Here is a 14,438-nt window from a genome sequence, read left to right on the forward strand (position 1 = left end):
TACATGTTCTGTAGCAGCTCAGTATCGGTAGACATGCATACACATTCCATTACATTTAGCTGACGACTTACATAATTGTATTTCACCATGAAACAAGACAGACAAATGGGATACCAAAAGCTTTATTTTGAAAATAGTACTTATAAATACTGTCAGAAAACACATGCAAGTATTAAAAATACAAAAAAAGAATTACAAAGAACTTTTTTTATTTTCAGCACAGGAGTGGCTAAGTGATTGCAACTGGCAGAGCGTCACTGCTAAGAAAAGATGCTCCCCTGGACTTACATCTGAGGACAGACCCATTACATTGTTGAATTTTTTCCACCATTCCCACATCCAGTAATGTGCAAATCAAGTGTTCCTGGTTTCAGGGTTGAGCATGACAGATACAATCATATCTTACATATCAAGACTTTTTTTCAGTTAAGAGCATGTGATGTGCGTAACAGCTTGCACCTGGAGCCGCTCATATCCAGCCAGCCAAGGTCAAGAGGAGGCAGTTTGTTTTATTGTTTGTCCAAATTGAAGCAGCATATCATTGGATCATATGCCAACATAAAAACTGGAGTTCACCCAAATGCTGAGGGGTTCAGTAATATTTACGCGCAGTACAGTTGGGGCTGTGACCTTAAATTTCTCCTTTCCCTTTTAAAAATAAAAACAGGGAAACCCTGGACATTCTGCAAAAATAGTGACAACAGTTTCTAGGTCTCTTATGGCCCACAGTGTTCCAGGGATTCCTAAATCCACCGTGTGATATCAGAATCGAGCACTACTCGAAATACACCGATCTGTCACGACAGAGCTGTGGAGGAAAATGACTGATAGCGATCCCAACCGTGAGCCTGTCAGGAATGAAAGTCTGGGGCAAAAAGAGAAGGAATGGACTCGAGTGAGCAGCTGAATAACAAAGAGCAACAACTTGTCACTGTCTGCCATGCATGCAACACTGTGGTCAGCTGTATCTTTGTATTTTAAAGTAGCAGCAGGTCTTTTCATACTGAAAATCAAGGAAAGCCTTGGATGTTTTGTCTATCCAGCATGCAATAAGAAAACACAAGTGTTGACAGGGCTTTATTATTGAGGAGCATGTCTCCTGCAAGTGGCCACTGCCTGAAGTCACAGAGAAGCATTGAGTCCTAACCTTGAAGGAGGCTTTTCTGTGTGTTGAAACCATTCTGCTGCTCTTCCCCATTTTGGGACGGAGATCCTGTAGAGGGAGATAAAAATGAAAAATGCAGGCTCAAGTCAAATTTTGAATTCCTCTCAGCAGGTAATTTAAAGCTCAGGTTGGAAATACTTTTAAGAGTCAGCAAGCGCAGGCTACAGGCGATACACCACCACCTCCCATCATTGCTCTCTTCAAAGCTTTGGCCCCAAAACAAGTGAAGTCAATGGTGAGTCCTTATCCAGACGTAATAAAACATCAGAAAAACCATAACATGCCGCCACACTGCTCCTGTGGTGTCACCTAAGTGACGGCAAGCCCCAACATTCATAACTCCAACCAAGTCAATTACACACTGGAAATGTCTGCTGATATCTTCCGATGAGGTGCATTCAGGGACTGTCGGAAATGCTAATGTCCGCTAGCTTAGCCACTGCTGGTGGACTCTCAGATTTAAAACTTTGTGTAAATGATGTTTGGTATAAAAATGTCGGGGCTTGATGACGCATGTTTACCCATGAAACTCCAAACTGTTTTGTGGATTTAAACATATCCACAAATTTGCATAGGGATGACTAGATAATGAGATTTTTCACTCTAGTTTTAAGTCCTGCTTTACTTAACTCCCTCTCTGTACGACAATTAATTACTAACATTTTTAAAAGAGTACCTGATGAGCATAGTAAATTAAGAAAAAGTAAGATTCTTCAACTTTATTTGTGACTAGGTTTAGGAAACAAAGACACAAGGTCTGGGGCAAATCTGGTTTTGATGAGATATAAATGAACACATTGTGTCTGTCGTCCATCAATATTATCAGTTTCTAAACCAGACCACACTTTCGCTAACCTTAACCAAATGCTGCAAGAGTCTAAGCATAACCAAAAACTTTAGTTATGTTGTGGTTATATCGGAAACGTGTCATCGGTGAACCAATTGTGTGTAAATTTACAATAGAAAACAATCTGTTTGCTAATAATTTTCCTTCCAAACATATTGACTGTGATCTCTAGAAGACAGGGTAGCTTGAACTCAGTCACACTAAGTGACAGACCTTCATCCTCCTCACCCCAGCCGTTGGTGGACACGTCCCGGTTGCAGATCTCATTGGCCAGCCTCTCGAAGTACTCGGGCAGGTCGGCATACTCGTCTCCATAGGAGATGACTTTGATTCCCTTGTCCAGCATGTTGTCGCGCAGCTTCTTGAACTCGCCCACGTCTTCGCGCCGCACCAGCATGAAGTGCTCCAGGTCCGACTTGTGCTTGACTGCCTCCAGAAACAGAGCCTGGAAGGTGGTGTCGTCCACTGTGCGCCCACAGCCGAGAAACACAAAGGATTTGGTCTCGTACAGTTTCTGGATCTCACGCTGTTGAAACAAGGGGTAATATATGTGTTCTCTTTAGACATGCTACTTTTCAAAAGTATAATTCACTAGGAATGAAAACTAACATTCAAAGTATAAAGTCATGATATTACAGGAATAAAATGATATCTTAAATGCAATATTTTGTAAATATAGTCATAATTTTAGGAGGATAATCAGAAGATCAGGCTGTTGCCTGTGTTAAATTGAGGAATGTGGAACATCTTGTTAAGTTTTACTTTCGCCTATAGGTTTCACAAATAACATTACATTTAGCTGACGCTTTAACCAAAGTGACTTACAATAAGTGAATTCAACCATGAAGGTACAAACCTAGGACAACAAGAATCAAGAAAAACTATTTCTTCAAGAAAAAAAAACCAAACTACAAAGTGCTATAAGTAAGTGCCATTCAAGTGCAACTAAATTGTTAGCTTAAACTTTTATTCAAAGTATAGTCAGAATAGGTATGTTTTTAGTTTGCGGTGGAAGATTTGGACTTTCTGCTGTCCTGATGTCAATGGGGAGCTCATTCCACTATTTGGGAGCCAGCACAGAAAACAGTCGTGATTTTGTTTAGTGTTTAGCATGCGGTGAGGGAGCAGCAAGCCGATTGGCAGATGCAGAGCGTAGTGAGTGGGCTGGGGTGTAACGTTTGACCATGTCCTGGAAGTTTGACTGGACCCGATCCGGTCGCAGTACGGTTTGCAAGTACTTATGTTTTGAAACGGATGCGGGCAGCAGATGAGCAGAGGAGCAGAGTAGGCCGATGAGCAGAGGAGCGAAGTAGTGTCAGTGAATTTAGGCTCAAAACAGACGTTTTTTTTGACAGTCAGAACAGACAGTTTCTTGCACAACAGATTGTGCAAGAAACTGTCTGTTCTGAAGAAAGAACCACATGGACTTGGAGAATCTGTGCTGCCTTGTTTCTCATTGAATTCCTACATTATTCTCATAATATTACAACTTTATTCTTGTAATATTACTACATAATCCTCAATTTTTTCTTAAATATGGCCCTTATATTCCATTTTACAAATTACCCAGTGTAGGAATAAATAAAATTTGGTACAGACAGCCTTTCCTAATTTGTGCAAATTGTAAGTCAATGTAGTAAATTATCAGTAGTAATAAACTGAACTTGTGCAGCACTTTTCAAAATATTGTTACAAAATGTTTTACATGGTTGAACAGGATGAAAACATTTCAGTACTGAGGCAAATAAAGTGAGACAATAAAATAATAATAAAATGGACAACACAGGTTAGTCATAAGATGGTGTTCTAGGATTAATAAACGTTCTTGAAGTCTTTTAAAATATGTCACTGATTCTGTATCGTTAGGTCCTTGGGCAGGGAGGTCCAGAGCTGAGGAGCCTTGAGCGCAAAAACCTGTTCACTTTTCGTTTAACCACAACTCAGGAGCAGCGAGCAGAGCCCTGCCCCCAGATCTGAGGCTGCACTCTGGCTCTGAGGAGAGCAGTAATACAGCAAAGTAGCAGGGGCTGAATCACAAGGTCATTTATAGGTGATCCGTAAGGTTGTAACATTTAAATATCACGTCGACTCATGTCAACAAACCAACCTGACAACGATTTCAGCACTCACCATGACCTCAGTGTTCCTCAGTACATTCTGGTAGCCAGCAGGGTGCAGAACGATCCCACAGGGGTTGGTGTAAACACCGTGGATATGCAGCACACTTAACCTCCGTTTCTCCTGAGCCCACTCCAACACCTAGACATGCACACACATATCACAGTCCACTGCTCACAATCCTGTTCTGTCTGGGAAGCGTGTAAAAATCACTGAACAGCAGTGAGAGGATATTAGCCCTGATGGAGACGAGGCATAAATACCAGAACTGAGAGGCACAGCGACCAGCCTCTCGAAAAACTCAATTGAATCTTGAAATTTAGTTTTTTATTTAACTAATAAACAAACTTACTTTTTAAATCAAGCAGGACATAAGTGACAGGATTGGATGAATTGAGATTTCAAGAGGAAACTGGTCAGAGGAGAAACAAATCTATGTAGATACACTTGCTCTCCACCCAAGTCTTAACCCAAGCAAATATTGTTCAATCAATAAAATTAAACAGCGGCTGAGTAGTCGCTGGAACTTTAACCTTCCTCCACCTGTCTGAGACAAAAGGCTCTTTCATGCCAGAGCTTTGTCATGTTTCTCCAAAACAGACCAAACAGGAACTTCACTGAAAGAAAAGGTAGGACTGCTCGATTATGGAAAAAAAATCATAATCACGATTATTTTGGACAATATCAAAATCACGATTATTCAAATGATTATTAATATATGCCCTTACTTTGAAGTCTATGCTTTATTTTTTTAATCACTTCCGGCTCCGGTAAACACCGAGGACGGCTGTGTGTCTTATTCCTCCGTGAAACCAGGATACTGGTGCCCGGTTATTCAAACCCTTAATGATGGCAACCCTAACACTCTCTGACCGGCTGACCTGCGCAGAGAAATGCGGGTCCGGTCTAACCGGCCTGAACAGCCAAGCGGGAGCGCGCTTGAGAATAGCGGTGTGCGGCGCGGCCGCTACAGGGTCTGCTGCTGCCCTCCTTGCTTTCCACTCGTGCTGTTTTTTTCACCACCGATCACCACACACAACTCGCCTCCTTCACTTTACGGCTGCTTGAGAGTGAGTGACAGTCAGCTGGGCCGCTGAATGCCTTGGGGGAAGGACTGAATTGCACATGGGTGTCTCTTTCGAAAAAAATTCCAACTAATTTTTAGAAACGTTTCAACTCGATTATAGTAGTTTGGAGATCGTTTGACCCCATTATCGAAATCACGATTAAATTTCGATTCATCGAGCAGCCCTAATAGGAGGTATGTAAATCCTGTGGAGGAAGTCAGTTCAACTAAATGCTCAGAGTACAAGAGAATATTCAGGTTGATTCATAACCCAAATAATTTTACGATGCAATCCGAATGGGGAAAAAAAAAAACTCCTACAATCAGCCAAACATACTGTACTCACTTTAGGGCTTGCTTTCTGACCTTTGCACTCATTTGGAAAAAAAAAGCTGACTTGTGATCAGGAAAAAAATCAATAAACCACCTAAACAGCATCTGTTTACCTTCTTCTCATCAGTCAGGTCCAAAGACTCAAGCTTGGTGCCCTGGTGAGCCGCGTAGATCTCCAGCAGGTTGTCGAAGTTGGTGGTAAGGACCAGCGCGCCGCTCTCCATCAACTGCAGCACCGAGCGCAGCAGATGTTTCCCCGCATGCTCCATCTTACACTCCAAGTCGTCGAATACCTCGTACAGACAGTCCTTGAAAAATGTGGATCGCACATTGCCTGTTCTCTGTCCAATAAAAAACAAACAGAGAAGACTGTGGGAATAATGAAAATTGTTGCCAATTTGTTAGTGCATATACCAAAATGACCTAAGTACCCCATGACATTCCTGCAGAAAATACCTTAACGGATAATTTATAAGACTTCACAGACAGTGCATGATGCTTTCAAGAACATATGCTTGGTGTCTGCAGACTTAACCTTTATATTGTCTCAGGTAAGCATATTTTAATAGCAATACATTAACATGGTAACAGCTGGAAAGGGAAAATGCAGATATTAACTAGCAGCACTGGGAATTTCATTTGCAAAGAGGAAGTACAGATATTCAAAGTAAACACATCATGATTGATAATCACCAGAGTACTGATTTAATGTCACATCTAAAGTCTTCAGTACAGAGTGTTGCAGACACTTTCACTGTTATTGCAATTGCAAATTTTATATTTACAGCTTTTTTGCAGGGGAAGGCCAGAGCCAGTCCCAGCTAATGTTGGGCAAGCCACACTTTTGACAGATCGCCAGTCTAACAGGGCTGTCACATGGGAGACAGACATCCATGCTCACGTCACACTAACGAGAAATTTAAAAATCGCCAATTAATCAATTATCCTTGTCTTTGGACTCTGGAAGGAAGGCAGATAATGTGGAGGAAACCCACAGAGCGACGAAGAGATCATGCAGACTCCACAAAAAAAAACCCTGGTCAACTGGCAGGTTTGAACCCATTCCCTTCTGGCAGTGTGGCCACAGGGCTGACCACTGAACTGAACTGGTCTGCTTGGTGAACTCTTCCCAGCAGAATGCCCACACGTATGTGATAGAACATTCATTTTAATTGATTTCAATATTGCAAAAACATAGGTTGCTAAGTAAAGACTCTGACTAAAAAATACCACGAGTGGGGAATAATATGTTCCTCATTTTTTGATGAGTGATAATTTCTGACTAATGTCAGTGTTTCCTCATTAACTGGTTTAACTCGCTGGAACGTGAGCACTTTATTACCTATAATAATATTACCTAGAAGTATCTCATGTTAAAAATGAATGTATCAGTTAACCGTTGACAAATTACAGCAACTGTGATGTGGAGTACACTTTCACAAACCACCATCAAGCAGTCTTTTAATTGGATTAAACCCTCTTGAGTGCAGTTTTACTTACATCATGTGTAAATCAAGCGTCTTAAAATAAATGTGTGCATTTTAATAGATTATATAAATACAAAACCATTTACAAAGAATATTAGAAATTATGTGTATCCACATATACATGTGTATATATATATTAAATATTTCGATAAATGACTCACATAGTCATGTACTTCAGAAGTCTTACTTTTAGACCTTAGACCTTTATTTCTGTTTTAAGATGCTTTCAACTTATTTTCTTTCAGCCCTTTGCAGGATTTATTTACTCAGGATCCTAAATGATTTAATTTACTCTGAAGTAAGACTTCAAGTTGGTAAGCTTCTAAATCTGCTCAAGAACAATAACAATGTGACATAGTCGACTGCAGTCGATAGCAAAAGTCTTTCTGTGCAATAAGCGAATATCAATAAGCATCGTCAGTCAGTACAAGATCATTCACAGATTGAAGCAGACACCACAATCCTAAAATATTTTCTATCCTGGGATTTCTCTCCCCTCATCAAGGGTAAGAAAAAGCAGTCTGCCATATCTGGTCCTGTCCTCTGATGCTGAACTTCTGAGAAAAAGTCTCACAGGAAGAAGTCTACTTTTGATGAGGAGATTCATTCTGGTTTGTTTCTGCTGAAACTCTCCATGACAATGCATGAGAGGGGTTTTGAAAAGCTGTGGGTGAAAGAAAGGCAGGAAGGGACGGTAACCAAAGAATAGTACAGAGTAGTGGCAATAGATGCAGTGACCAAGGTGATCCTTGCACAGGAAAAGGCTCTGCTGACTTCCAGAGATTATGGCTCTAACGGGCTTAACGTAGAAGTCCTTTCCACAGGAAGAAGCTCATTATCCACATCTAGTGTCTACAGCACTGATCCTGATCTCTGTGTCCTTGCACTGTTTCAGGACTTATGTTATAACCAAATTGAGTTCCAGTAAACAACTCTGGTCAAAATTTTAATTCAAATTATTTTTATGTTTTCCCCCAATAATATATACTTAACAATTTTTTTCAAATCTGATTTTGCAAGAAAATGCTGATTCTTTCCTGTTGGAACAACCTGAACGCTTGATGTTTATGGCTCATTTCCCATTTCCTCCACTGACCCCGTTTAGATTTTTCTCACTCGATTAACAAAACTAGTCAGCAGGCTATAATTAATTAGCGGGGTATTGCTGAGGTCAAGGTGTGAGAGGATTTAAGACAAAATACATTTTCTTCAGAGTTTTAACTTCAGATTACCCTCATTACCTGACACTGTAGCAGCAGACTACCAAAATCCATGTGATACACAATTCCATGAAGTGTTGTTTTAAACCTCACTGTTGGAATCAAGTTGAGCTGAGGGCAGGTCTCTCCCAACCTCATACGACTCGTTTTTTTCCTGAGGGGATTATGATGTTAGGGCAGGCACCGCACCTTGAACAATATCATCATGGATGATTAACACATTAGTACAACCTTTATTCTAGGACCAGCTCAGGTCTCATGCTAAGATGCGTGCTTAACTGCAATAAAGGAAACGTTTTTGTAGAGGGGTTTTGTGAATATAGCAGCTACACGTACATGACCTCTGCTATAACTTGCAGCATGCTTGCGGTTGGGGTGGTGCGTTAGATATAGATAGATAGATGGATACTTTATTAATCCCGTGGGAAATTCAGCGTTAACTCTGTCTGAATGGAAAATCTGATGTGGGGGGTGAGGGGGGGTTGTTTTTTTTCCTCTGCATGCTAGATCCTGCTGTGTCTGTAGCCAACAGCAGTGGGCTGGTGTCTGCACGACTGTGGATTGAAATAAACACGATGGATAAAGCCATAAAAGCGCTGTTTGTTCCCTTTGTGACAACAGGCAGAGCCCTGAAACAAAGAGTGTTTTATCAATGTCAAAGGTGCGATGAGACATGACTAACACTGGAGGCAAACTGTAATAAGGCTCCCATCTGGCAGCCCTGCTCCATAACAGACCTGTCCACTAAAAGAAACAAGGGTCATCTGGGAAAACCAAAAATTATATTATCCAAATTCGAGTTGAAGAAATTCTATTCATTTTCCTCCCCACCAGCAGCCAGATTTGTTTGATTCTGTATCATCTACATTGTGCTTGTTGTTTATATTATTTTAACTGTGTTAGTCTCTTTCTCAGGGTACAAGTACATTTTATTTTTTGTTTCATGTCTCTTTCGGGTCACATGGTGCAAAACAGTCTCAAAACGTGCTCAGTGCGATGAAATGGTTCACTTTGCTTTACAAATATGTATAGATTCTAAGAGGGGTATAATTAACTGCTATTTGATATGATACACAACCTTAGGTGCTTACTGCAAATTCACGGGATGTCCACACTACAAAGTCCCTCTGTTTCAGAACTAAGAGATGTTGTATGTGGCTTTCAGTTGAGTGTATTTTCAATGTAAACAAATACTTGTCCTTTCTACTTGGAAACTCACAAATGTCAATTGAGTTATGGTGCGGAAGTTACTACACCAAATGAAAGGAACAAGGTAATGACCCTACTGATTAACAGTAACATCTAAAGTTTGAAGTGCTTCCCTGAATACAGTTTCGGGAAGCTCTTACCAAAATAGGCTATGGTTTGTTGATGAAATTGAAACATCACTGGCCCGACTCACCAACTAACCAATAATGGCAGCTTATGTGCATCTTTTTTGGCACGAAGCCAACCAGTGGAATGCAGGCTAGTACATATGCTGGAAATATCTAGTCAGTCTTGATTAAAAAAAGCAAGGGAGAAGAAAAGAGGAAAAGAAAAACTAAGTTGACTCAGTTCAGCTAGCATGACTTTATCAGGGTGACGGTTTTCCAAGACACCCTGTAGACAGCAATGGTGTTTATGAACACTTGAAAATTAGAAACCATAAACAGAGCCTTACTGCATTTGTGATCAACTCAATATTCACTGACCGAACCCTTAGCCTGTATTGACTAACATTTCTGAGAACAAATCCTACAAACAAGCCTTGTGTCATTTGCTATAGGCCTTTTAATGAGATAAGACTAAGATTTCTTATCTCAATCCATGCAAGTTGAGACAAAATGTCCCTGTCTGAGGAAAGCCCAGTGAGCTGGCAGTCTTTCTAGCATGTCTTGGTACATTTGCGAGGTGATGAACAAAAAGGCTCAAACGGGTCTTACCGGGGAAAGTTTCTGAATGAGGTCATGGGCCACATGCACCAAATTCTTGTCTTCCTGCATGTGTTTCTGGAAACGGCGACTTTCCTCTTCCTCTAGTAGATCGAAGTCATTGGCCGCATCAAGCAAGGCCTGGATGAGGCCCTTCCAAGAGCGGAGTGCAGGGACCTGAGGGGCCACTGCAGAGCTCACCCCTGTGCCAATCACCAGGACCAGCTCGGGGGCCCGCTTGGTCTTCAGGCTGGGCAGCAGTTTCCTAAGGGGCCGGGAGAGATCGAGTGAAGACGGTTCCAAAGAAGGTGCTTTCCTAATCCTTCCAACAGCATGAGGGTTAAACCATTTTCAAGCAGACTAGCATGCAGTGTGAATCTAAAACTTGCCTTTATTTAGGGTTAAAAAAATTAGACAAAAATAGAAATTTAAAAAAACAAAAAGGCTTCAATCAGTCCGGTTGACAAAACCTAGGACTGAATGGTCACAATAATGTACAGCTGGCTTCAATGCAGCAATTCAGCTTACCTGGGCTTTTTGGCATTGGAGTCTGCATCCTGAGAATCAGCTGCAGGTCGCTTCTCAGTTTTCACTGCTACAACAGAGGCCATTCAGCTCCTGAAATACAACGATGATACAAAACATGCTACTTTGGCAATACAAGTTCAATGTTCACTAATTTAGCAAACCAAAGGCAACACAGCATTCCTCCCAAATTAGGAATAACAGAAAATGACAGGACAGTAAAGCTGTCCCGACTCTTTAAACCTTGACCACACTGGAATCATGTCAGACAAGGGATTATAATTTGTAATAATGTGTCAGGGCTAATTTCAATTGAAATGTTGTCTTGCCTTGCAACATCCTCATTACACTTCACAAACAGGAAGTCTGATAACATATTGGTAGCCACCATAAACAGGAAAAGGGGCTGCTGTTCCGGCAACCGGAACACACCTGGTTCGTTTATAGTTCAACCGCTTATGATATTTGTTTTTCCTAACTCTTGGCTTCAAGTTAAATCAATGTCTCACAGCTACAACTGCATTGCATATACAGGATACGAGTGTTGAATGTAACCTCGTAAATGTATCAATGTTTACATGAACTCATTTGTAGACCACTGCCATTTGCATTTATGCTGCAGGAAACAGCATTACCAGTTTCCTTAACTTAATGTCCCCTAGCAACAACAGCAATACATAGACAGGAACTCAGTGCTTGAGGCCGGTGTACCATTTAATACGAATTATTTAGAAGTAGACAACTACCAGTTACTTCTATGCTAAAGTTAACAAACATTGCCACCGTGTTCTTACCTCGATGTAGGTGAGTCCAACGTGTCTAACCCCAAATCAACCAAAATCGACTTTATGCTCAGGTGAACCACGTGTAATATCCTGGAAGCCTTTTTCAGACGGTGTTAACGACAGCTGGCCCCCAGGCGGATCCCCACCGGGACACGACGCACAGCTAACGTTAACTAACACCTTTAGCGGTAAGCTAGCGAAGAGTTAGTCCGTCGCTCTGGGCTAAGTTAGCGGTTTACTGCTCATGCTGAGAGGAGCTGAAGGATGTTAGCTAACTGTGCTGCTGTGTCCTGGGTTCAGCTGCTCACCACGCACTCCTGTGGACTCGTGTGAACATCGCTGGTGTGTGTGTGTGTTGAAGTTTTCAACTCAGACATTAAACTCACCGCCTGTAATGGTGTGTGCCCCTAGTCCCATGATGCCTTCAGGTGCCGTCCGCATAACCGGCCTCAGTGCTCTTCTGTTCTGCGTGAGGCCCACATGAAAAAAACTAAACAGGAATACTGAAAAAAAGTTATTTGATGCGAGTCATTCTGAGATACCACGGTTTTATACATACATTAAACCTACGTAATACATCCGTCATAAATAATAATCATAACAATACAATCTACTTTTGTGTTAACTGTTGGGATCTTTATAAGTGTTAAGGTCTTGACCTTCTTCTGTTGTGATTTGGCGTTGAACTGAATTATATACCTTTTATTTTATTTCTTTGCAATGGATTTTGTGTAGCACTTTGTTACCTTGTTTAGATGGTATTATTGTTATTATTAGTAGTACGGTGCACAGTTACAAGGTGCTTTATAAAACACACAGGAAACTGTTAAAAAGCAAACAAAAAAACTATTTAATTTAATTCTAAATAATCCATTTTGAATTTGAAGAGCATACAGCAGCAGATATGCGGAAATAAAAAAATTGTACTGATGAGAAAAGGGTAACAACAAGATAAAACACAACATTGTAAAATCATTCAAACATTTTCAATTTTAATACTTTTATTAAGTACATTATCCTGGTGAAAAATAAACAAAAATAAACATAAAATTGTTGTTGTTTTTAGTTTAAAAAAATTATATATTTTGATCGACTTGATTTATTAGTCAAATTAAGATTGTTGAATATTTTTTTGGAACTGAATCTTTTTATAAATTGATAACAGATCAAATAGACAACCTCCACTTTCTGTGAAGGTCCAGCCATATAAAGAGGACACACATTAATAACCTTAGGGCAGGATAATTATCTCAGAAAAACAGACCCTTTTTTTTTAAAGGGAATGCAATACGCTTCCGTACAGAACAGACCTTAATAATCAGCATATTCACCTCAACATTTTACTGGAAGCTTATGAAGAGAAGCTAAAGTCTTGGTCACTTGTTCTCTTTTAGGAGATTTGGAGAGGTGTCTGGCTGCTGCGATCTGGACGAGCTATATTTTATGTGGATTCTGTTGGCTCAGTCATGTCAAGAGAGAATTGCAGTAATTCAAAACGACAGGAAATAAAGCCCTGTAAGAAAATCTCTCTATGTGACTGCTGGATAAAAAAATGCTGATCTTTGCTAGTTTCATGAGCTTCAGAAAACACTAATGGAAAACTAGGTTGACATAATTATTTCAGATGAGGTCATTGTTAAAGTTGAATTTTTTTATATTTGTACCCTTTGGCGAGAGCACCCAGAGAACCTAGGTGCTTTAAGGTGTAGGTATTGACTGTGTCAGGCCTGATAGTCATGACCTCCGTCTTGTCGATATTCAGCTACAAGAAGTCTTACGCTATTCAGCATTTTTTATACAGTTTTTCTCATTGCACTCACTGCATCAACAATTATCAAAATTATGATATCTTTTTGTTTTAAACAACAAATGTCTTTTTTTACAACTTTGAAACTAAGATCTACAAAGTGTACTCGAATGCAGCAACACCCAGATCCTTTATGGCTGTCTGATGTCAGAGAGGTATATACATACATACGGTTTATATACTGTCAGTGTATACACTGAATGTATTGAAATCATAAACACATTGCTGTTGCATCTATGAAATGGTTGCATAGATTGCAGCACAAAGCACATTGCACCTTCTATTGTAGCATTTAAAAAAAGACTGTGGAGTCAAATGTGTTATAAAATATATATCAGAGAAACTAAACACTCTGCCTTTGTGCCCAAGGCCTCATATCATCATAGTATTTGTTATAATTTATCAGAAACTTGCTAAAATCAAAGCCACCGCTTCCCTTATCCTGAGTGAAACTACAAATATTATTTAGATTTGAATCTCACAAATCGTTGTTGTTAAGTCGGTAGTTTCAGAAACTTTCCAACATCATTTGTTTTCTGATGTGTTCTTGGGTTTTTCTCATAACTTGTGCTAAAGAGAAACACGTCAGCATAAAGAACTACAGAGGACTGGCCTGTCACCTCCTGTTCAAAATGAGAACTGCACTCTGAGGTATTAAGGGCAAAGGTCACAGTCCCACAGGACGAATAAAATCATGTGTGATTTTAATTCGGACTTGTTTTCTCTGCAGCTGTTTTGTCAAGTATTTTACTGAACTGATGTGAAGATGGTATAATATGAAGTCAACGCATGATATAATTTTGATCCACTGGTTCAGCATCAGACCATAACAAGTCAGACTAAAATACTCACCTTGTGAGTATGGACTCACTTCAATCATGGGTACAGGTGCAAATGGTATTAGTACACTTGATATACGCCCTGTTTACAAAACACTGTGCATCAGACATACATTGATCCTCAATACTAACTACAAGCAATGCTACTGACATGAATAGAAGGTCTCAACTATTTTAAACATATATAAACCTCTAGGTTTCATTACTTGCCTAGTATTAATATTTATTTTATTTCATTCACTCTTATGTGAATGAACTTATTTATGTTCTTTCTCTGAATAGTTTTCACCTGAAAATCGTACTTTTTAATTCTCGTTTTACTTATTGCTCTTT

General features: G+C 40.0%; 1 protein-coding gene across 3 annotated transcripts; it reads right to left on the reverse strand.

Moving 5' to 3' along the window:
• Nucleotides 1-106: 106 nt before the first annotated feature.
• Nucleotides 107-11,951, reverse strand: fam118b (family with sequence similarity 118 member B). 3 transcript variants are annotated; one of them, XM_062386538.1, is made up of 8 exons: nucleotides 11,846-11,951; nucleotides 10,678-10,767; nucleotides 10,162-10,414; nucleotides 5,643-5,870; nucleotides 4,143-4,271; nucleotides 2,226-2,538; nucleotides 1,148-1,213; nucleotides 107-865 (listed from the first exon to the last, which is right to left on the reverse strand). In XM_062386538.1, exons 2-8 carry the CDS (start codon nucleotides 10,758-10,760, stop codon nucleotides 852-854), a joined length of 1,086 nt encoding a protein of 361 aa, XP_062242522.1. In that variant the 5' UTR covers nucleotides 10,761-10,767; nucleotides 11,846-11,951; the 3' UTR covers nucleotides 107-851. The 3 variants fall into 3 exon arrangements, with proteins under 3 accessions (XP_062242522.1, XP_062242523.1, XP_062242521.1); XM_062386539.1 differs by lacking the exon at nucleotides 11,846-11,951 and adding an exon at nucleotides 11,469-11,839 and having other exon boundaries at nucleotides 2,241-2,538; XM_062386537.1 differs by lacking the exon at nucleotides 11,846-11,951 and adding an exon at nucleotides 11,469-11,839.
• Nucleotides 11,952-14,438: the final 2,487 nt, after the last annotated feature.

Source organism: Platichthys flesus, chromosome 4 (assembly GCF_949316205.1).
Source record: "Platichthys flesus chromosome 4, fPlaFle2.1, whole genome shotgun sequence".
In the NCBI taxonomy this organism is placed as follows: domain Eukaryota; kingdom Metazoa; phylum Chordata; class Actinopteri; order Pleuronectiformes; family Pleuronectidae; genus Platichthys; species Platichthys flesus.